The 24,567-nt window shown below is 35.2% G+C and overlaps 1 protein-coding gene and 1 non-coding gene across 2 annotated transcripts; both read left to right on the top strand.

Moving 5' to 3' along the window:
- The first annotated feature begins 4,345 nt into the window (after nt 1-4,345).
- Nucleotides 4,346-4,419, top strand: TRNAA-GGC (transfer RNA alanine (anticodon GGC)). The gene has a single exon. It is a non-coding gene; the product is annotated as a tRNA-Ala (tRNA).
- Nucleotides 4,420-10,048: 5,629 nt separating this feature from the next.
- LOC146992979 (uncharacterized) lies at nt 10,049-14,915 on the top strand. Its single transcript, XM_085808833.1, has 3 exons — nt 10,049-10,074; nt 12,952-13,182; nt 13,303-14,915. Exons 1-3 carry the CDS (start codon nt 10,049-10,051, stop codon nt 13,709-13,711), a joined length of 666 nt encoding a protein of 221 aa, XP_085664959.1. The 3' UTR covers nt 13,712-14,915.
- The last annotated feature ends 9,652 nt before the right edge of the window (nt 14,916-24,567 follow it).

Here is a 24,567-nt window from a genome sequence, read left to right as displayed (position 1 = left end):
CTATTTATATTCACAATCATCATTAGTGGTCGCCTCTTTAGCCAGCACGTCGGCCCTTTCATTTCCAACAAAGTCAACATGCGCTTTTATCCAGTGTAAATGAATGCACATATTCTGCATCAAAAATTTCAATAGACATTTAATATCAAATATTAATAAATTAGTAGGACGGGCCGAGGTCAAGGATTGAAGCAAAGACATACAGTCAGTATATATATGAATAGAATTAACACAAGTCAAAATTTTCTTAACCCATTGAAGGGCTTTAACTAAAGCACAGCATTCCGATTGAAATACAGAATTATAATTATTAAGCTTATATTTTTTATTTTCAATTTCAGTTCCATAATGATAAATCACAAATGCTGCTCCCAATTTATCATCTTGCCTGGACCCGCCAGTATAAATATCCAATTCTCCGACTATTGGGGAGTTTACAATCAAATTCAAAAACACATAAATCAGAAGGATGTACCAAAATATTATTAATTCTTTCAAACATATGCCTTGTAATCAAAATATCTTTATACAATTTAAAATCAAGTCTACCAGTTCTAAACAAAAATTTTTCAAAATATAATTTATATAAAATTGAAAGAGGCGGCGTGCCGGCTAGAACGCAGAGCACCTCAGTTGAGACAGTACGGAAACATCTTGTAATCATTAAGCACCAGCTCCTCTGTATCGCATCGAGTTTGTTCCTCAACCTGACCAAATCCCCGGCACTGGATCCCCAGGCACCAATTCCATAGAAAACTCTAGGGATAATTATATTATTCAAAATATCTTTAAGAATGCATGATTTGTTACAAAGTGTCTCACTAGAAAAAGGATCTCCTGTAAAACATTAACATATCATCTGAGAGCCGATGAATTGTTTTAAAATGATCTGCGAAGGTCAACTTGCAATCAGTCTTGACTCCCAAATATTTAATAACATCAACAAACTTTATTCTTTTTCCTTGATATCTAAATCGTGGAGCTCTCACTTTGATCCCAGCCCGCGGGAAAATGATTGCAAAAGTTTTTTCTAAGTTGAATTCAAGACCCTCGCCGATTCTCCAGTTTTCCAGTTTTAACATAACATTCTCAAATGATTTCTCGAGTTTTTCCAATGATGCACCATACATCAGAACAGCAAGATCATCTGCATATGCAATACAGTTAACATCACTGGGGAATTCCAAAATAAGAAATTTGTTTAATATGATATTCCAGAGCAGGGGAGCACTGCAGGAGCCCTGCGGACAACCAATGAAAATCTCTAGTTCTATCTCTGCAGTCTCATCCTTAAAAGCATTAAACAAGATTTTGCGATTGTTAAAATAACTCCTATAACATTGAATCAAACTCCTTGGCAATTTAAGGTTAATCATGGTTTGTAAAATAGAGTTCCAGCACATTGAATCGAATGCAGACGAAACATCCAAGGACAGCAGCACTACGTGATGCGAACTCTTATTGCTTCTAATAAAGTCAATAGTATCATATAATGCATCATCTGTAGAACAGCCAGCTGTGAAACCATACTGTCGCCGACTGAGTATCATTCTACTATTCAGGTAAAACTTCAGTCTCTCAACCAAGATTCTTTCATACACTTTCCCAAAAACACTCAAAAGTACAATTGGTCTATATCTGTCATTTTGGAATTAAAACAACTCGACCGATTTTCCAATTTCTTGGAAACACATAAAATTTAAAACAGTAATTAAAAAGCAATATAAAAATATCCAGATATGTAAAAATTAGAATCTGAACAAATATAGGATTAAAACAGTCCGGACCCGGAGCGCTTCGACGCCTTATTTGTTCAACTGCACTTCTGATCTCTGCCTCTGTAATTACAGCGTCATCCAATGGGCAATCAGAAAGTCTATCCTCATCTAATGAAATATCCTCAAGAGCTCCCAATTTGAGTGACTGCAAAAGCTTCTGTCTATTGAGTTCAATCAAATTGTCAGCGTGCTGAGGATTATACAGAGCAACAGCACGTCTCACTTTTTCAGAGGCAATTCGATAAAAACCATTATAATAATAAAGATTATTAAGAAAAAATTTCTTCTTAGTTTCAAATTTTGTCTTCCAAATTAGACGTTTATAAGTTGCCAATTCTTTTTTATATGCAATTTTCCTTTCATTACGTATATTGTCAGTTAAATTCAAAATTTGCGAACTTTTCCTCAAAGCACGTATCTGGCGTCGCATACAAGTAAGTTGTGGAGTCCACCACGAAATCTGCCTACTTCCCTTTTGTTTTGTTCGTAACTTCTTTTTAACATCGATAGACAGATCCTCAAAAATTTTTCAATACAATTTTCAATTGTATCAGAGTCTTCACACTTCAATAAACTAATTATCAATAAACTAAAACTTCAATAAACTAAATCGATTCTGCATTATCGGAGCAATTTTATAACAATACCTTGTAATCCGGTGGACATCTCTTGTTAAAACAATCTTAGGAGCACAATGAATATTTTCATCATAATTCAACTGCAAATAACGATGATCACTAAGACTCTCATCCATCAGAACTTGCAGAGCTCCAGAATTGATAGAAAAACCTGGTGAGGTCATAACAAGATCAGTCCATACCTCACCGATGGTAGATTTGAAAGTTGCAGGAAAACTCAAATCATTTAGTAAAATTATATTATTAGAGACGATAAAGTCAAATACCAATCGCCTTCTTGCATCAATATCTCCTGCGCCCCAGCTTGGATGTTTAGAGTTAAAATCACCGGTAACAATGAATTTATTATAATTTTTCATGACCGGGTATTTGTTTTTACCACCACAAATTTCGAAACAAGGCAAAACAAATACCGCCCACCGTGTCGTTATAACGACCAGGGAAACGAGAAGGGCCGTTGCTTGAAGTTGTGAACGACAGCGGCTGGAATTTTGCACGCCTTTTTCTCATCGAAAAGAATTCGGGCTTAAGTTTCTTGTTGTTCTTGTCTTTTGATGTTTCTGTCGTTCCACCACATTTTCACGAACAAAATCGCCTTACCAAGTTACAACTTTATGTAGCAAATGGAACTCCTATTCAAACTTTTGGTGAACGCCTGATATCTCTTGATTTAGGATTGCACCACAACTTCCAATGGCCATTCATTATTGCTACTGTTTCAAGTCCTATTATTGGCGCAGATTTTTTTCAAAAATTTTCTTTGCTTGCCGATCTTAAAAATCGCCGTTTGATAGATTCCACAACCAACTTAACTTATCCGGGAGTAATTCTCAATAGTCAAGATTTGAGCATTAAACTGATTTCGGGTAACTCCCCATGGCATCAACTTCTCAGAGAATTCCCTACAAACACGCGCCCAGTTATGGGTATTTCCGAACCCAAGCAAGATGTATTACATTATATTGAAACTACCGGACCTCCGATTGCCGCTAAACGAAGACGCTTAACTCTGGACAAGCTTAAAGCCGCCAAAGAGGAAATTCAATACATGATGGAACAGGGAATTTGCCGTCCTTCAAAAAGCTCTAGGGTCAGTCCGCTCCATCTAGTTCGGAAACGAAATGGTAACTGGCGCCCGTGTGGCAATTATCACCGGTTAAATGCAGCTACAATTCCTCATCGTTACCCAATCCCTCATATTCAAGGGCTGTATGCAAATTTTCGAGTGAAAAGCTATTTTTACAGCCATTGATCTTGAGCAGGTGTATCGCAAAGTGCCCGTTAAGCCAGCTGATATTCCAAAAACTGCGTTTATTACGCCTTTTGGACTATTTGAGCTTCCGGTTATGACTTCGGCTTATGCAATGCTTCTCAAACATTCCAACGCTTCATGAAGCAGGTGCTAAACGGCCTTGACTTTTGTGTACCTTATTTTGATGACGTCTTAATCGCCTCCTCTTCAGAGCAAGAACACCTTTCACGTTTGAGAACAGTTTTTGAACGTTTTCAAAGGTACGGTTCAGTCTTAATCCTTCCAAATGCGTTTTTGGCCAGTCAAGAGTATCCTTTCTTGGTCATGAAATTTCCTCCGATGGCGTTCGACCCCTTCCAGATAGAGTCACCGCTATCCGCGATATGCCCGAACCATCTACAGTGAGGAACTTACGACTTAAGAAGATTTCTTGCTATGCTCAATTTTTATCGACGTTTCTTACCTCATGCAGCAACCATACAAGCACCTCTAAATTCCTTTTTGGTTGGAATCAAGAAAAACGATAAACGTGTTATAACCTGGACCGCAGAATCTCGCGAAGCGTTCCAAAAATGCAAAAATGATTTAATTTCGGCAACAAATTTGCAGTATCCTTCCGCATCTAAACCATTATCACTCTACGTTTATAAGGTGAGGGACTCCCGCTTTCCTAGCATGCTTTCGTGGTGTAGTGGTTCTACACGCTGGGCCGGCACTCCAGAGGTCCGCGGTTCGATTCCCGGCGAAGGCGATTGCTATTTTTTCAATCTCTCTTGCTTCCAAATATCCTAATGTCTCTACAGTGGCGCCTAAAATAAAAGGGGTGTTGAATGAGGATTCTCCACACCCAGGATTTGGCAATTGCGTTCCCTAAAAACCCCAGTCGCCCTTTAAAAAGGGGAGTTTATAAGATATTTCTCCCGCTTTCCTAGCGTGCCTTCGTGGTGTAGTGGTTCTGCACGCTGGGCCAGTACTCCAGACGTCCGCGTTTCGATTCCCGGCGAAGGCGTTGCATATTTTTCATCTCTTCTGCTTCCAAAAAATAACCTAATATCTCTACACGTTGACAAATCAACGACAGGTATAGGAGCAGTTTTAAAACAAAAAGGTCAAGAATTATGGAAACCACTTATTTTTTATGGAAACCACTTATTTTTCTAAAAACCACAGTTTTTAGAAAAATATAAATATATTTTTCTAATAAAATATAAACATATTTTTCTAAAAAACTCTCACTAGCACAAACCAGATACAGCACTTACGATCGCGAATTATTAGGAATTTATGAAGCTGTCAAATATTATCGGCATATGCTATAGGGACGCGTTTTCATGATCTTCACAGATCACAAATCCTTAATCTATACTTTACAGCAGCGTTCGGATAAAGCTTCTCCTCGTCAAATGAGACACCTAGACTTTATAGGGCAATTTTCAACAGATAAATCCGTTATATTGCGGGTTCGCAGAATATTGTAGCAGACATCTTGTCTCGTATTGAAGAACTAGCCGTTCCTTCGCCAATAAACTTTGCTGCCCTTGCGGATGAACAACACCGGGATTCAGAACTACAAACCCTCTTGAAAAGCAAATCTTTCACCAATCTCAACTTGCAGCCTATGCAGCTGTCACCTGGAAAATCACTTTATTGTGATGTTCAGGATTCAAGATTTCGACCTTATGTTCCCTCCGTGTTTCGCCATGCCATTTTTAGTCAGTTACATCGTCTGTCACATCCTGGCATCAAGGCTTTAAGGAAACTGATATAGCAACGTTTCGTATGGAATAGCATGCAAAAGGACATAGCCAATTGGACACCATCATGCTTGGAGTGCCAAAGATCTAAAACTGTCAGACACACCACCAGCCAACTTAAAAATTTTAATTTGTCCTCATCTCGCTTCAATCACGTGCACCTCAACTTGGTCGAGCACTTATATTTATTAATAATAATATAATACGTGAATAAAATTAATTATTATGTATGCATTTTTCTTACCTTGAAAATTTAGAAGCAAATTTATCATTTACTTCAAAGTCGATCCTTTCAAATTTTTCTCTTTCCACACTTAAAAATGCTAGATGACTTAGGGGATCTTGTCCCACCGTTGATTGTAAATATGTGAAAATTTATTTTAATTTCCTGAACGAACGTTCATAGTAAGTAGTATTTAAAGTGCGACTCTTAGGTTTGGAAAAACATATTCTCTATAGATCTGCAGTGGAGTTTTAGGTTCTGTTTCTTTTCTACTGCGGAGTAACGTCATGCAGTCACAGTCACTGCTCAAAACAATTAAGCTGTATTGTAGGTTCGGTATGAAATAACCATATAATCGATAACATTTTTGAACAAAAGAAAATAGAAGAGATTATACAGGAAAATTATAACGTTTACAAAGTTGGGAATATGCAAATTTAGTCTGTGACGTCGAAAACTATGCGTTTTAGATAAGGAGTAAGGAACGACCTGCATATGCTATAGGGACGCGTAATAATGCGTTTTGTAATAGAAGATTAAAACAATTCACATGCGTTGAATGCTTCGTAGCAGTGAATATACGACGTCTCAGCAAGATGACTTAGTTGAATCAGTAGCCAGGAAGGCCATCAGCCGTTTACAGGAGAGTCAAACGCAATCCATTGTAGCGAAATCTCAAAAAATGTCATTTCCAGATTATGGAATCGGATTTTGGAAACTGGATATATTTGAGAAATTCGGGACAAGGTCGTGTTATCGTTTTAAAATAAAAAGTGGGAGATATATGTGCATTTCGTTTTAAAAAATTAAAATATATCTCTACTTTAGAGAAATAAAGTGGTCAGAAACAACGTTTTGGCTGATGTACTGCAAGCATTTTATTACACAAATCAAGAAAATAAATAATTAATTATATTACAATAGTTATTAATTTTAAATATATTTTCCAGAAATCGATCAAAATAAAAACTGAAATTTTCCGGAAAATCTTGTTTGGAGACCATTTGGCGCCCCTGTACGAGCGGCGCCCGGGGCATCATGCACCCCCTTGCCCCCCTCTCGCTACGCCACTGCTTCCATATGCGTTATTATACTTGCATCACGGAATATATGTAAAAAAAAAAATGTCACTATTTCGAGAATCAACATTTTAAATGTATTTTCTATCAGCCGATGTCTCTTTTAAGTGAATTATTTCCGCGAGCCACGTTTCAGTATCATATGGGAGTTGTTCGTCCATATTAAGAACTTTTGTATCCTTTGTAGCAAGATTTGAATTATAATCACGAAAGGGAACATAAATCCAGTTGGATCATAGATTTTAGCTATAACTTGTAATACTGATCTATTTGTACATGTTACCGGCAAAGTATGAAACGCCGGCATTTTATAGAATTCATTGTATATAATGTATTATTCTATTCATTGTACGAAATATGAGAATTTTACACATTTGCCCTAGGCATTCTATAGAATGAGAAATGCTGTTTAGACAAAATATGAAAAAAAGGTTATGATAAGGCTATTATTTAATAGACGTTCATTCCTCAAAAATACAAATGTTATTTTGAAAAATTAATGAAAGCGTGCCATTAAAAAACTGTTATTCAAAATTTTGTTACGGTTTTTGTATTGATTTATTTAGTTTGCTATTTTTATTAGAATTGTTATTAAACTGTTTCATTTCCCAGTACAATGTTGCACCCGCCTTATTTGAAGAGAAGGCTATGCCGGAAAAATTAAAAATAAGGGAGCATGCGCATTTAATAAATAGATATCTCGTAATTGAACGCATTTGCTTTTCTGGAAAAATCGAAAAAATGCCAGAATGTGCTCGTGCATTTAAAAACCTTAAGCGGGATCAAAAACATCTCATTTCACTTGTTTTATGAGTTTGTTTAGAAAACTGCTGTGATAATAATACATTTTATTCACTTTTCATCGGACTTGTGCATTCAATTTATTACGAACCCGAACGCACGCAACAATGTGTAAAAAAATAGTGAGATGATCTTTATAGTGATGAAATTTGAAAATAGTGATGATAAACTTGTATTTTCTATCTGGCTGACACTGGAAATCGGTAAGATCTACCTGACAACGGAAATTAAATTCAGAAAGAGTCATAAGTTTCATAACAATGCCCTTTTTAATAACTTTTACTTCCTTTTACGAAGTAAAAAGGAAGTATTGTAAACGCGAAAAGTTTCAGGCAGCATATTTCAACGAAAATATCCTTTTTGACCGCTATGGAATGCAATTTAACGATGTTTTTGCGTGATATCTGTACGTAAGGACAGAATAAAAGACTCTTTTCTTTCAAAAAAATTATAAAAATGCTTTAAAATTAATTCTGAAGAGAATTTTTCGTGGCACGTACGTACGTACATATCTCGCATAACTCAAAAACGAGTAGCCCCAGAACGTTGAAATTTTGTATATAGGACTGCTATAACATGTAGATGTGCACCTCGTATTTTGGTTGCAATCAGCCGCAACAAACATATATAAATATTTATATACTATATATATATCTACTCTGTTACCCGGCTCAGTGATCTTAGTTTCTTTACTCTTATATGTTTGTAAATTGTACATTTTTTGCTTTAAAAATGATTGTATTATGTTATTTTTATCTTCCGTTTAAGGTTTTTATGCCTTTAGTAAATCTGTATGCAATATTTTTAGAATTATCAACAATTTTAAAGTTGTCTAAGTGCCGCTAAGCCTTTTTTTTTTTTTTTTATGGCGGCCATTGATGTTTACATTTGAAACAGGAGACTAGTGGATTTGTTGCCAATCTAGAGAAACTTAACTTCGCAACAACAAAGATAACGCATTCATTTATTATTGCCAATTAAATCATGCTTAATTCTTTCTGGAATTTTTTCGAGGAAATAAGTGTTTGAGATTTACTTCGTAATTTTTAATATAGCTATTTTGAGTTTTTATGTATTTTTGCCTTCTCGCGAAGTGAGAACTGAATTAATTAAATGAAAAATACTCAATCGTATGTGAAAAACTGTTTCTTTTTTGTTTCATTTGCTTAATTTCTTTTATACATCATTCTAGCTTTATTATAGTATTTGAATAGAACATGTGGCAACGATTAGATAATTTTATTCTTTAAATGATATAAATTTTGTGCATTATGAGTTATAATATGAACGGAATATATGAGTTAACTGGTATATAATTATTGGATTATATAACAGTTAACTTAGTTTCCGTTATATAATTATTATATAAGTTAACTGTTATATAATTATTAAAGTTAAGTGAATCTATCGCCAGAGTGTCGCTATGGTAAACAAATACTAGAGTGAATTTTAAAGAATGCATTTATTCTATCGTGGTTTATGCGCTGTCGGCGAAGTAGATTTAATTCAACCCAATAAGTTTAAATGAAATGCAAGAAAAAATGCGTATGATTTAATATTCCATACAAGGAAGTCATGTGGTGTACACATCAGATTTTTTCTGATAGGGCTCACAAAGATGGTTGTACAGTTCAATATCATTACGTGTAACGTTTTTGCATTTGATTGAAAGTTCTTTCAATATTCTGTTACGTAGTCCGTGTCTAGTACTCAAATGAGTTTTCGTGAAGTACGGGAAATAAGTCAGCGTCCGTGACGTAATACTGTATAGTACTGATGTGGTACTGCATAGTACCGACGTAGTACTGTATAGTATCTAAGGTATATAGGAACCTTATACTGACGGTTTCTTTAACAGGATAAATGAATGTACTTTTGTTTTCCACAAACATCATATCCTACCGATTCAGCTGCCAGTAGTCTCGTGGTTCCTTCTTAGTAGTCATTTTCGCATTTTTACATCATTTATTGATAAGCAGTCTCGGTTCTTCGAAACAAATCGGAAATATATTTCATACTTTGCCGGTTTGTCATTTGGCATTCTATAGAATGCCTAGGAAATGTGTGAAATGTGAATCGTTTCATACATTGTCGACTAGTTTTAGGCATTATATACAATGCCTAGACATTCTGTAGAATGCCGGATTCCAAACCTTGCCGGTAACATATATAGCACACAGCTAGTTGAAGATGATTCTAAAGATTTTAAATTTAGATTAATAGAGCTAATTTCTGTATCCCAATCAAGACCTAAAATTTAGCACGTGCAAAAGAATCATTGATTGATAAAACTGTTTATTTAACCACATATCTTTAGCTTCTTATAATTTGAATTAAATTTACGTAGATTCATACTCGTGTTTAACCCTTTGTTGGTCGTGAAAGAGCTCAGCTCGCATTTCAGTTACGCATCGCAGTGGGCAAAACGAACAAACTCGCATTACGGATTTATCCCTGACATAGATATTGCACGTATTTGGGAAAAAAGAATAGCGTAATCTCGCAGTCGCCGAAGGTTTTAAAATGGTTACTGCATCAGATGAAAGCTGGTATGCCTTTTCTTGTGTATTTGCTCCATAATATAAATTATCGACATACAAAGATGAATTCAACATTTGACAACTTTCAGATTTTTTAGTGATGTATTTTTCAGCATAGTACTTTATTACAGCTTCTCGAATAAATCGAATGGTAGACCAAATGGTAAGCGTCTCATGGGCATTATTTTGAACGAATCACAACTGTTACTCTGAAACCAAAAGAATCTTAAATATTTACGATTTTCCTCGGGATAATCCTCGAGTAATTATCGTGATAAATGCTATTCCTATATCAGCGGGGAAAAAAAAGCCGGCCAGACGGTATAGTGGTTAGGGGAGCCTGACTGCGATACCGAAGAGCCTGGGTTCGAATCCCGGAGAAGGCATGGTTGTAACTGTCCGTCCCTTCATAGGAGGCAATGGTGGCTCACCTATTAGGTGCCTCCATAATAAAGAGACCACCACATCTGGCGTTAATATAGATTAATGGACTCTGTTACAACTGTAACTGTTCACAATCTGCCATTGGAAGTAAAAAAAAAAAGAAAAGATACTGAGTTCTCGAAATTTAAGAATACATCTAATATGTTAGGATTTAGATTAGGTCTTGCCTGTAATAAATCATTTGAGGATTTAGAATTTTTTCTTTACATGATGCATCGAAAACAATTCTAACATGAGAACTTTCTTCATCTGGTCTTATCACTACTTTGTGAGGCACAAAATAACCCGATTCGAGATCTTTGATATACTTCAACAATTCCGTTTTGTAATTGTTCTTCCGTTATTTTCGTATATAGTCTTTGCCCATTTCTATATCATTATCCAGTCCACCTCTCAAAATCTCAAAACGTTTCATTCCAGTTTGAAAATTATTATTTAATTCAACAAGATTAGATTTCCAAAGTAATTTAGTTTGTTATCTACTATTATTAAAGGATAAGAGTTTTTAAATCGGGTCAGTTATTCGTTTATCATTCACAAACAATTGCACGCTTCCTTCTGAAATGCCAACTAATTTCGTAAACCCTCGTAGGTCATTCACCATGGCATTCTTTTGTAACTGCAGTATATTATGAACAAGCTTTCTCTTTTCTCATTTCTGAATCTGTAATTACCCATTCAAAGACAGTTTTTATCTCGCCCAAATGTTAATCAGTTGGTGTTATTTTATCTAAGATAAAGTTCCAAAACAAATCGGATCCTATTCGAATTTCAACATTCAAATATTTATCTCCGTAGCCTGAGTCAGAGAGCTATGATTCACGACTAGCCTTAAACTCTGACACTTGTTTTGTTTATTATCTGGAGGAGACATTATGGCTCCAGATGTGCTTGGCATAACGAGAGTTTCGATTTTAATTGAGTAATGATTATTATTTCTCGCTTTGATCTCGAAATTTACGAGTGGATATTTTTTCTGTGTTGCTTGTTGCATTCCAAAAGAATAAATGGAAAGTAGTTCATTGGGAATAGGTTTTAGTTTAAGAATATTGATGCTCAGTACAAAAACAACGTTGTCTACCATGGTCTAATAAAAAGCCTTGTCACTTTAGAATTAAATTCTGAACTTGCAACAATTTTACATGTTTGTACACATCTTGCCTGCGTTACACTGTGAAACTAAAATGACAGTTTCATAATTATTTGAACTTTGAATATGCTCAGCATTACAGTCTAAATTCAGTGATTCTTTATATTCATCCTCAGTATTAATCGTTTGTTAGGTTTAGGTTAGGTTATTTATTTACGCCAAAGCCTCAAGGGCTATCTGCCTAAGGGGAAGGATGCCTTCGTGTAGGACTTTCTAAGGGAAACTGGCTCTTATACACGTTACACATGGGGAAAATCACGAAAACACCCATGCAGCCAGACCGTTCACGGGATTCGAACCTCGGTCCGAACTACCAGTGTTCAGCGACTTTACCGCTCAGCCGCTGGTGGGCATTAATCGTTTGATTAATTCTTGCAATAGTATTATTTGTGTTGTTACCCAGCCAAATGAAACTATGACGACTTTCGCTTTTACATTTCAAACAAAAACTTTTGTTAAACCAACAGTTTTTACGAATGTAAAACATTTTGAAACAACATTTAGTACTTTTTAAAATTTTTTAATGTAGTTTGTGGTTACATTTTGCTTTTAAACGAATCGTGTGGAGAACGAATCGTCTGTTGATTTCCTAACAGGTGTAACTTATTTAAACAAGAATTAACGACTAAAGTCCTTTTGTAAAATTTTTCTTTTGATATTTCTATTCCTGCTTCGTAATTTTTCTTTGTCAGCGTTATTTCCTTAAATGCATTCGCGGCTACTCCAGTTAAATATGAGTTCTACTTATAAGACAGTTATATCTATGATGACGTCGTAATGACGTAGCAATCTCTTCGCTTATGACGTTGCAAAGATGTCGCAGTGTGTCGGGGACCTTTGGTATCCAATTGGGGACTTCATTAGCATTTACTCCAATAATAAACGTTTATTTGACTTAACTCCCAGAGTACCCAATTGGGAAAAAACTTATCTTTATTGCCGGCTAAAAGAGGGCAGCACCATGCTGATGTCGAAATATTTTATACAGCTTTGAAATCGAGAAAGGAGAGAAATTGGCGTCTCGACCGTAAGTTGATTTATTTTTTTTAATATTAATGATTATAATTATTAAGTTTTTACTCATTTTTTCAATTAAGACGTCTATAAGCTTTATTCTACATGCATTTTTGTAAAATTACTTTGCTGTTGTTTTCAATTTTTTTCACTTAGAAACGAAAGTACCCGTTTGGGTACCTTGGAATCAGAGTATAACTATGATGCTAGATGTTGTTTTCATTTTTTTCAGTAAAATATTTAACAGATGAAGAAATCAAAGTGTTGCTTGAATAAAGTGATGGGGAACTTTCTGATATTGATGATCCAGACTTCGAAAATATTCCAGAAAGTGATACTGATTCTGAACATCTGGAAAATGAAGGCATTCTAACATCTGAAAAAAATGAAAGCCTTTTAACATGTGAAGAAAATGGAAACTTTCGAACATCTGGAGAAATTGAACAGCCTTCGACATCAAAAGCAGGACAAGAACGACAGAGAAACAGAACGAAATGGGATAATTCTGAGTAAGTATTTTTGATAGTACAAAATAGGACTTCAAAATTGTTAAATATAATTATCATTGAGACAATATAAATTCTTTTCTTGAATTTCATTTATTCATATATGTATTTTTTCTTTTGCAGATTTATAAATAGCAATCTGGGTGACTTACCTGCTGAATTTAAAGATATTGCCTTTCAACGTGAAATTTTATCTCCTAAAAAATATTTTAGTCATTTCTTTCCTGAAAATTTTTGGAAAGAATGTGCAGAGCAGACAAATTTGTATGCTTTAGAAAAAAAAAAAAGGGTGGGAGGACGTTATACCAGTACAGATATAAATGAGATAAAAACTTTTGCTGGAATACATTTAATAATGGGAGTACTGCAAATCCCTCAAGTAAGGATGTACTGGTCAAAAACATACAATGTACCTACAATTACAGAAAATATGCGTCGTAACAGATTTTTTGAGTTAAGGAATACATTGCATTTTTTAAATAAGAACAAAGTAACGGAAAGTAAAAAAAAAAAAAAAAAAAAATGTTTTTAGTTCGTCCAATTTTAGAAATGCCTGTTTGAAACAACCTCGGACAGAATGTCTGTCAATTGATGAACAAATGATGCTGTATTTCGGTAAATGCCCTATGAGACAGTACTTACCATCAAAGCCAAACCATGTTGGATTAAAAATTTTTGTACTTTCTGCATCAGATGGACTTGTTTTGGATTTTTTAACTTACACAGGAACTGTTGAAGACAGTTCCAGTTGAAGACAAGCGATTATATGGTTTAGGAGGAGCAGTTGTGAAACATTTGGTTAGTACTATACCAACAACAAAAACAACCCATTTATTTACTGACAGGTATTTTACAGGACTAGCAATTTTAGATTACCCTGTAAGTAGAAACATATATCTCACTGGCACTGTAATGACCAATCGTACTGATGGTGTCGCCGCAAGTTTTCCAAAAGATATATGGAGAAAGGTTCATCATCTTGTCGAAAACGTGAGGATGGAAAAGCTTGTCTTGTTAAATGGAAAGACAAGAAATGTGTACTTCTTTTGTCAAGTGCATTTGGTATCAAACCTGAAAGCAGCTATAAGAGGTGGGCAAAAGAACAAAGACAGCGAGTAGATGTCAGACAACCTGCTATTGTAAGGGCGTATAACACTTACATGGGAGGTGTTGATATGATGGACAGATTAATCTCATTTTACCGGATATCCATACGAACAAAAAAATGGACAATGCGTGTCTTTGCACATTGTTTGAATACGGCAACCTGCAATGACTGGATTATGTATATTCGTCATTGTAAGCAATGTGAAGTTCCTCCAAAAAATGGACTTCATTTGATAGACTTCAAGCTTGTAATAGCTGAGAGCTTAATAAAAGTAAGCTGTAAGGTTCTGAAGAAACCATACAGGAAAGACCTCAACGTAACAAAAGTCAACAAATTGTTCCTTTGCCCGTGAAGGTGGCCACTTTCCTGAACATGTAAAAAGAGCAAATCAAATGAAATGTCGCCTCCCAGGATGCCCGTGTAAATCAAGAGTAAAATGTATTTGTGATTTGTATCTAAGCTTACAAAACAGGAATTGCATCTTTGAATTCCATAACAAATAACTGTTTAAAAAACTATGTAAATTGATGTAACTCTTTACTTCATTATAATGACATTATATGCATGTAGTTCCAAGATACCCATATGGGCACCACTTAATTAACATAAATAAAATTTTCAAAACGTACTTTTTTTTTCTTTTTAATAGTTTCATTTTAAGTACACACAAAAAAAATTAGATAAAATATTGAGGAATTACTTATCGGGTCTCAAGAGGTTAAGACAACCAGATGTCCGCGGAATTCCTCTCTTTTGAGACTATTGCAAATATGTCTATTCCACATCTTTACCTCTTTTTATGCAAAGACGATGCTTTCGCTCCATTATATACCCCATTTTCATCGCAAAAACGTACGGTGTTATTAGGTTGTAACGACGACATATCGCTTGTCACCGGCTCGAAAACTTTCACCAGATGCTTCCCCCATTAGTCGACTCTGTTTCACTACACCTTTTAAATTCTTATCTCATATTAACTTGTTAATAATAATTTAATGTTAATATCTTGCTTAACTTTATTACCTTTTTATTATAATATAACGACTTGCCTTAAAGTTATTTGTGACAAAATTTATTATGTAACTTGTTACTTAAATTTCTTCATATAGCTCAATTTTTTGTTTTCTAAATTTAGAAATTTACTTTGCGTTAATGCTCACATAATTAGTAATTTTTTAAATTTGTTTCATACGGGTAGGGCCTTTGGCCCCGGTACCCAGGTGTATACCGTGAAACAGACGATATATATTGCGACGTTATAATGACGCCTTATTGTCTTCCAAGTCTACATTTTTTGCGACTATCGCAAAGGCATCGTATATATTTCCTATTAAAAAACATGTTTACTAAATTTTTCAGGTTCTTTTTTTTTTTTTTTTTTTTTCTTGAAGTTCTTTTTCCCATGCTTCCTAAAATTCTGAAATTGATCTACTTAATTATTATTCAGAATATTTGTGTAAAACTGCATATTTAAAAAAATTAATTACATAAACATTGCTAAATGAAATTGAATAAAAACTGCGAAGTATTTTAAACTATTTTTAACAAACTGAATGGAGAAAGATGTTCTATGATAAAATCGGTTCCCTTTTTGAACAATTTACCACAATAAAAATGAAGAAAATATTTTCATTAATCAGTGGATATGTTAAGTGAAATGTTTTGCTTGTAAATTTATACAAATACACGTAAGAAATTAAGTCATTGCAGAGCAAAAATGTTTGTATTTATTTTTATTGGACATATAAGCATTTTAATACCTAGACAGATAAGGTTTAAATTTATATTGCATCAAACTCTACATATTTAATTAAACATTATTCAACTTTCCTTTAACTAATATCTCCATATAATTTAAATAATGTGTTATTTTTATCACTGTATGAATAACATCATACAGTGCGGTTATTTTTATGCTACCTAAATTTTTTTGTACCCTCTGCGATTCAAAATTTAATTTATTGATTATTTCATATATTTGCATGGAAAACAAAAGTTTTCTTTTTCTGATATTTTTAATATTAATTTCCATATATTTTACGATACCAGTAGAATATTAATGCACTTAATTATTATCGTATTATACGACATCATTAGAATATTAATATTAGGGCACCCAGACTAAAACAATGATTTCCCAAAACAAAAAACTATGATAGACAAAAAACTATAATTTCCCAAATTCATTATTTTTTTTCTACATATTTCCAGGATTTTATTAATGACATATATATGGAAAGTATATTATAAAAATATCTTTTCTACTAAGAAATATGGCATTAACAGTCATCTGAAACTTCAGAATGATCCAGTTCTCCTCTCACAATGTAATGTTCTTAGCACCAAATAGTGTCTTAACACCAAATATATTTTTGAAATAAAAAACTCTGCATTCATTTTCTACCATCTGAGAATAGCATTTGCTGAAGATAGCTCTTATTAGCTAATAAGTATGTAACTTATAAGTGGAACTATATAATTCGCTAACATTTAAAGCATTTAAGGTTATACTTTCTACTTATAAACTGATTAATAAAATCTTAAACATCATATTAAGCATTTTTGGATGAACTTTTTAGGATCAATTTAGAATTTATTACAATCAATATAACTGTAACTAACATTTGCTATATATTTCTAATAAATGTAAACTAATTTATGATTTTTGTTCAACAAATTCAGATTTAGAATGACCCATTATAATAAATTGTTATTCTGAATTCCGTTATCGTAAGACGCCTTTAAATGTTTTTCAGAAAACTCAACATGCAATAAGCATCATCAATCAGTCTGATAAAATAAGGAATGCTTTAAATAGAGTAGTTAATAAATAACAACTTGAAACAAGAAAGGTAAGTTTCATGTGAAAAATCCCTGAAAAAAAATTTAAAATTACACTAGGTGACTTTAAATGTGTTCTAACAAACTTCAGTATTCAAAATCTTTTTTTAATAACTAAATGTTATATTTTAATTTAAGTAAATTAGTTCTTATAATCAGGGACGATTTCCAAAACTCTCACTAACAATAGAATTCATATTACATTTGAAAGTTTATGAGAATGATATCAAAGAATACATTTTTAGCATAAATAATCTAATTAAATCCCACTGAAGGCTTACTTAAAATAAAAACCTGAAATAACTCTTGCATTTCTGAAATAGACAATTAATTTCAGTATAATGTTTCTGCTTCCCTCAGTTCAGGAGAAACTTGATCCAGAATAGCACTGTGATATGTAATTTTAAATATATAAAAACAATTAAATTCAACTACACACAGATTAGAAAATGCTGCATGCAAGTGCGTTCATTATCAATAACACATATCTGAATTTTGTTTTAAGTTATATATACAACGGTAGGAAATATATATGAATAAACCATTTTAATTTCAATTGCTTAACTATTTTAATTAAATGGCAATATTCTCACATATTCAATACATTTCGCAAAAAATAAATAAAAATTTCCTTAAGTTATTATTTTTTAGCATTAAGTTTTCATATACAATTTTTATGGAATGAAAAAGAAGGGAAATAATAAATCATTGCGAACATATGTACATATCCGTAGATGTATTAATTAATTCACAGTTATCTGCGTCATGAGATAATAAGAAAACAAAAATCAAGCTATTTATATTTTAATTATGAAACTTTAGATAAGGAAATGGCCCACCAGCGGCCGAGCGGTGAAAGAGCTGCTGAACATTGGTATTTCGGCCCGGGGCTTGATTTACGACGAACGGGCTGGCTGCATGGGTGTTTTCATGGGTTTTTTTTTTTCCCATGTGTAACGTGGATACTTTGCTCGCATATTTTTGTTTATAGCGGGAATTAATTCCTCTCTTACTAGAGCTTATCACGGAATCCCACGAGGGCTAATCAAATTGTTCCACCATAAAGATGTGTACAGTAAGATAAAATACAATAAAAATAAGAAAACATTGAGACGCATTGTCACTTAAATCTCACTGGCGAGTGAGGATGCGATGAGAGAAGACTAGCATTGTCTAATTATCAATGTTTGAACACGTAAATCACTATATTAGGTAGGCAAATTATATAATCCAAATGATGCAAAAAATGACTGCAATTCAGTGGCACTGGATACAATAAGTTTTGTGTAACTAAAGGTCCATTCGTGTAAAGTTCATCGAAATTGGGTAGGGCAAAAAAAACTTTGCGATTCTCGCTGAAGATTTTAGGCTAATTGAATATTGCAAAGCACATTACGGCTGTCTTTCTAGGGGAAGGGATGTCTTCGTTCTCCGTGAACGATTTTCTGCCTCGAACTGGCTGGTATTCATGTTACACATGGGGCAAATCATGAAAACAAACCATGCAGTCAGACAAAACCAAGCCATGCCTAGGATAAAATCCGTGTCTGTGGTCTTAATCACTTAGCCAGTGGTGGGTTTGCTTAAGTTGTATTTTAATGAGACTGTCGTAAAATTGAATCTCCAGACGTCTTTTGTTTCTCTGAAAAAATTCTTTTCATGAAATCAGCGATAAGAAGCAATTATTATACAAAGCGCTTCAATGTTTTCATGAAACTCTTGTATTGTTACTGAAATTGCATAACTATTATTAAATAAAAATTTACTTTTCTGTTTCATTTATTTCTATTTATGCAATTCTGAATGTAGAAGTGATTAAATTCGTTTACAGAAGAATCCTGTTTACAAACATAGTTGATCGTAACCATTTCGGATAACACACTGAAATTATTTTCTATAGTTACAGGGCGAGCTAAATACGAATTGTAACGCAAAGTATCATATTATTAGATTTTTAATAAATAAATACGCATTATATCGTGAAGTATGTATTACTATTCATTTACACTTTTATATTATTTAAAATAATGAGTAATCTTTTGAGTTGCGTTTTAACAACGCTCACGACTATCTACATCGTTTCACTGACGGCCAGTTTACATGACGGTCGTTTCCTAGACAGAGGCTTCACAGTTCTACGTTTGTGCATACAATATTTTGAGATCCATTGTTTTCGTCACAAACTATATGTATTTACTGAGGATGGGATATTCGAATTCACGAGTCCCTCGAAACTCCCTTACTCGAGTTTTTAAGAGTATATTTTTTTCTTCACTTGAATATTTCAAATTCCAAATTAAAAAACCGTTAAACGTTTTAATGAAAACTTTGGAAGAACCAGTTTTAATGATGGCAGACAGAAGCGATCGTTAAAGAGGAACATGATTGTTGCAGTTTTCTTTAGCATCTGATGCTGCAAAATCATTTTATGGTGACTCTGAGTGCTACATTATGTCAGTATACCATCAGTAAAAATCTGTAAGAATTTTGAAGAAATCAGTGAGTTACATTTTCTTAAAAATTCTGGAATTGTTTGGAAAACTTTGGACATAGATATTCTAACACTGATAAAACCTGCATGTTTCTATTAGCTCATGCTATTATACACTTTTAGACAAAAAAAAAAAAAAAAAAAAAAAAAAGGCGCACCAAGAAGGAGTTATCGGAATGGAACGAAAATCGACGAGTGAGTACATGTACAGAAAAACAAATGGTTGCAGTTTGAGAAAAACTGGATGATTTATTGGAGTGATAGAGCTTTACAAGGTCTCACGCAGGCCCACGTGTCTTTTACTTCTTAAAAAGAAGTAAATCTACATTAATTATACTGCCTTTTTAGTTTTTTTTAAATAGCTACTAAAGCTATATTTATATTATTAGCCAAGACGGTGCTGTGTTCAGCACCGTCTTGGCTAATAATATAAACGCAGGCACGTGACTAGTATTTGAAATAAAAAAATAAAGTTTCAAATTTAAAATGCTCTTCACAATTCCCTCTACAGCATACAGTAATAAATTACGTTTACTTCAAAGACGTTTCTGACTCATCCTATGCATTATTAGGAAAAATGGGGTTTCTTTTCATTCGCCTTTGTTTAAGTTATAAACGTAAAATGTTAACGTATTTTGTTGAGGTTATATTTTCCAATTTCCTGCTCAATTTCCGGTTTCATTCTGAAGGCGTCGTATCCACAAAAAAGAAATAGGAGAATGAAAGAGATGTTTAACTTCGAAATAATCCAGAGAATTTTCCACGTACCTTTTATGAAATGTGATCTTTACTTCCTTGTCATGAAACACAATTCGGGCTGCTGAATGTGTCTAGGATTTTATGTTACATTTAAATCGTAAAATATTCTTGAAGGCAGTTGCAGCTCCGAAATGCAAGCGAAACTGATAAATATGTTACATACACAACTGTTATTTTTCTTCGTTATTTGCATACGTTAAACTTTTAAAGCATTATCGCATTGCCTTGTGCGCTCTGTCATAGTTGTACGTGCAAATAGCAAGTGAGCAATGCACGGTTCGAGTCTTAGCGAGAGCACTACCGAATTCTTCCATTTCTCGCTCAGAAAAAATTAATCCTTTTACAAACAGAGGTATGAATTTCTGCTGCATGAGCAGATTAAATTTTCATCTGTAACTACTAAAATATATTGCCCTCAGTCCTAAAATATGTTGTCCTAAGTTATCAGAAAAAAATAGAACTAAATGGTGTCTTAAAAAAACGAGTCTTCTTAGACTTGAATGTTCAACTATAATGAAAAATACCGAAAAGTCGGTTCTGATATGAGTTTCAGGAGACACAATGCCCCCTCCCAAAATAATATCGCCTGATAAATTAGTTGATATCCATTTTGATAACCATTCTGGCTTTGAGCTTAGCGCAAAAGCCGGATTAAATCCTTTTATTACCTTAATACGAATTGTAATAAACATACTTATTGACATTGTAAATGTCAATAAGTATGTTTAATGTTTTTCCTTTTTAAAATGAATTAATATTTGGCAAAACGAATCTTATTTGTTTAAATGGATTAAAAAATGAAACAGAACTAAGTATTTTCTTTTCTTTTAGCACTTTCCAAATGATGCAAATGCTAGAAAATACTCATTTAAAAAATAAATAGTAATTTTTGCCATCGTTTAATATTAGCTTTGAATTTACTAGCGCACCTGCTTCTTCAGAAGTACTTTTGATTCTTACTTTTGATACTTTGATACTATTACTATTCTGGCATGCAGCAGGGAATTCTTATCCCTGCTCTTTCCAGATTTCTGAGTGAATCCCGAATTGGTCCTGACGTCTGAGAAAGTCCGTAAATAGTATTCTCCATGTGCGGTATAAGCTGAGGTGGGAGAAACTTTGAAACCCTTTGCTTCCTGTGAGAAAATGTCAAGTCTGGATGGAACTGTAGAAGAGTTTGTGGTCAGCCGGTGGCGGGCGGCGCCCGTATCCGAGGACAAATTGCCGGACCCGACCGATGGCGGTAGGAGACCCGCGGTTTGAACCGATGGTGCGGGTGCCGAATGGAGGTGATTCGCTACGTCTCCCTCAGATCAGCATCGGCCTCCTCGTAGCGCCCGCTGGTAAGTATGCCGGAAAAGGCTAGATATAGGCTGGCATAGGCTAACGATGCTGGACAACCAACTCTGTGGTCCGACTGGGCGGAATTTCCGGAACCGACCATTTATGGGCGGAGACCCGGGGTGCTTCCAGATCGCTGGCTAGACTTGTGTCTAGACAGCTTCGGCCTGCAGAGCAAATAATCAGTCTTCACATAGATTAGAACCATTGTTTATTCGGTGGTAGGTTTAGGCTTGGCATGGACCGTTCTGGTACTTCCTTGTCTTGAACCTTTGTAGTGGGGACGCTACATGGTTGATGGTGCTGGCCGTCTGAGAGAGTTGGCTCCTCTCGGTCGATGTGAAAGGACGTATGAACTCGTAATTTATTTTCTGCGTCCGTATAAAGAGTACCACGAGAGGGAGTGGTAACCCCGCTCGTGGGAATTGTAACTTGAGTTTCTGAGTAGTCTGGGTGGAGATCAGCCTTGTGAATCCTTATGTGATGGTCGCCCGTCGGTCTCTGCCCAGATGAATTAAATTTTGAGGGAGGTTTTCCCTCTGCAGCGACCGGAAGGGGTAGCGCCCTCTCGGATTGGTCCTGGAGAGACAGTCATTTTTCTTGAAAGGGAGGTCTTTGAACCTGCTAGAGCTTGGGCTGTGTTCTCTGTGGTCAGCCGGTGACCTAAAGCCTAAATCACAAAGTGGCCTAAAGCAGTGCATCCAATGTCATTGTTTGCTGTGGTGGCTTGTGTCGTGGCTGGCCAACTACTGCACTAATTGAAAAGATGTATACACATAATGCAAAATAAATAGATAAAATATATAAAAATTGCTGTGTACACTATTTATATGGTGAATAAATGTTCTTTAAAAACAGCAATGAAATGGCTGTGACTTTTCAGGCTACTGGGGGCCGGAGATTGCCTGGCTGAGCGGTGGCATTATAAAGTCCAGTACGTCAAAAATCACAATAAGGGAATAAAGAGTCCTAAAATTGCATGATTTGGCCGAAGTCGCGAGAATGACCCCTTAAAATGCTCGTAAAAATACACACAGTTCATCTTAAACACTTTTGAGGTTAGTTGCGATGCATTAATTAAAGAAAAATGGAGTTAATTAAATCCGGCGTCAGTAAGAAGCTATCTACACTCTCATTGGCTGGTCTGACTTGTTCGTAGTAGATGGGCGTAGAAACTTGTCTTGGCTCAGGATTTCGTAGGAAAGCGCATCAGCGAAGTTTGCTGAGTTGTTTATCTCAGCAAACTTCCCTGGGTTTGCTGGATTTAAGGTCGAAATGAAGACTTTTATTTCGGGCGTAATATGGGGCACCAGTGATTGTGCGAATAAATTTATTTTGCACAACTTTAATTTCTTTGATATCCTTATCTGTGGCATTGGCCCAGGTAGGCGAGGCATAGGTCAGAATAGGTCGGATGACCGAAAGATAGTCTTTTTCTCAGGTTCGGTGATAAATTCTCACTCTTTAAAAGTGGAAAAGGTTGAACGTGATCCTGTAAGCTTACCGGCAGTCCTGGGTAGTGATGAGTCGGTACTACCGAACCGGGTATTTTGTAACGGGTACTGAAAATCGGTACATCCAAGTACCCGTTACTTCAGTACCGAAATCGGTACTTTTCGGTATTCGTTACTTCTGTACCGAAACGGGTACTTTTCGGTATTCGTTACTTCTGTACCGAAACGGGTACTTTTCGGTATTCGCTACTTTGTAACGAAAATATGCGTCTCTTCTCGGTATTTCGGTATTCGTTACTGGAGGATCGATGACGGTTCCGCTCACTTCGGTTTTGGTACGAGGACAATAGTATCTGGTTGTATTTGCAAAATGGTGGTATGCGCTCCTTGTGTCCATGAATGACCTTGAAATAGGGCATGGAATGGCAAACGTGAAATGGGGGAACTTCCGTTCCGTTCGTCACGGAGACTAGAGTTTGAGGTAGTATAATTAATTGCTTTTGTGTGCGCGAGAGGACGAGTGTGAAATAGTAGAAATTTTTCGAAAGGCCGTTCGTTGTGTGTTGTGGGGGGGAATAGTAGCAGTTGGAGTCAGTGTCGCCGACATTGCTCGCTTGTGGTTGGAGTCGGTATAGTCAGGAGGGAAAGAGAGGGAGGCGCTGGATGATTTGCAATCCGAATTGTGCATGTTTTGATTTTTCATCGTTTGTAGGAGAAAAACTGCGTGGATCTGAAATGACTGATTTGGTAAGTTGCTGTTGTTGGATTGGTGAATGGCATCAACTACCAACTACACTGCTTAAAACAATTAAAGGATATTGTAAGTTTTATATAAAACAAAGATATAAGCGAAATTTTTTTTTGCCGAAAATGGAAGAAGAGGATCACAAATGCAAATTTTTCTGATTTTCAAACTGTGGAGTATGCTAATTTTGAGTTCGACGTCAAAAACGTCGCTTCAGCGGCAGCGAATGAAATTTGACTTTCAACTGAGCAAAAGACAATGAAGACAAGGATGATCGGCATTCAGTGACTGCTTTGTTTCGATGAGTACGATGTCTCAGCGAAGTCATTTAACCGATTCAGAAGGTTGGAGAGTTGTTGGTAGTTTAGAAGGGGGTCAAACTCAAGCCGAAGTAGCGCAAGCCATTGGAGTGTCACAAAGTGTGATTTCCAGGATCTGGAACCGTTTTTTGGAAACTGGAAGTGCAGGCCGAAGACCAGGGTAAGGTCTTCGACTGGCAACAACGGCCAATGAAGATCGTTATTTAGTGTTAACGACTCGGAGACACCGAAATATGAATGCTACTCTTCTCCAACAACACCTTCGCTCGGCTACTGGCAGCACGGTTTCAACTCAGACTGTCCGAAACCGACTCCGTGATGTAGGTCTG

This window comes from Stegodyphus dumicola, chromosome X2 (genome assembly GCF_044657685.1).
Source record: "Stegodyphus dumicola isolate Sdum_Otavi_A_Nest chromosome X2, ASM4465768v1".
Taxonomy (NCBI): Eukaryota; Metazoa; Arthropoda; class Arachnida; order Araneae; family Eresidae; genus Stegodyphus; species Stegodyphus dumicola.
This window is presented reverse-complemented; position numbering and strand designations above follow the sequence as displayed.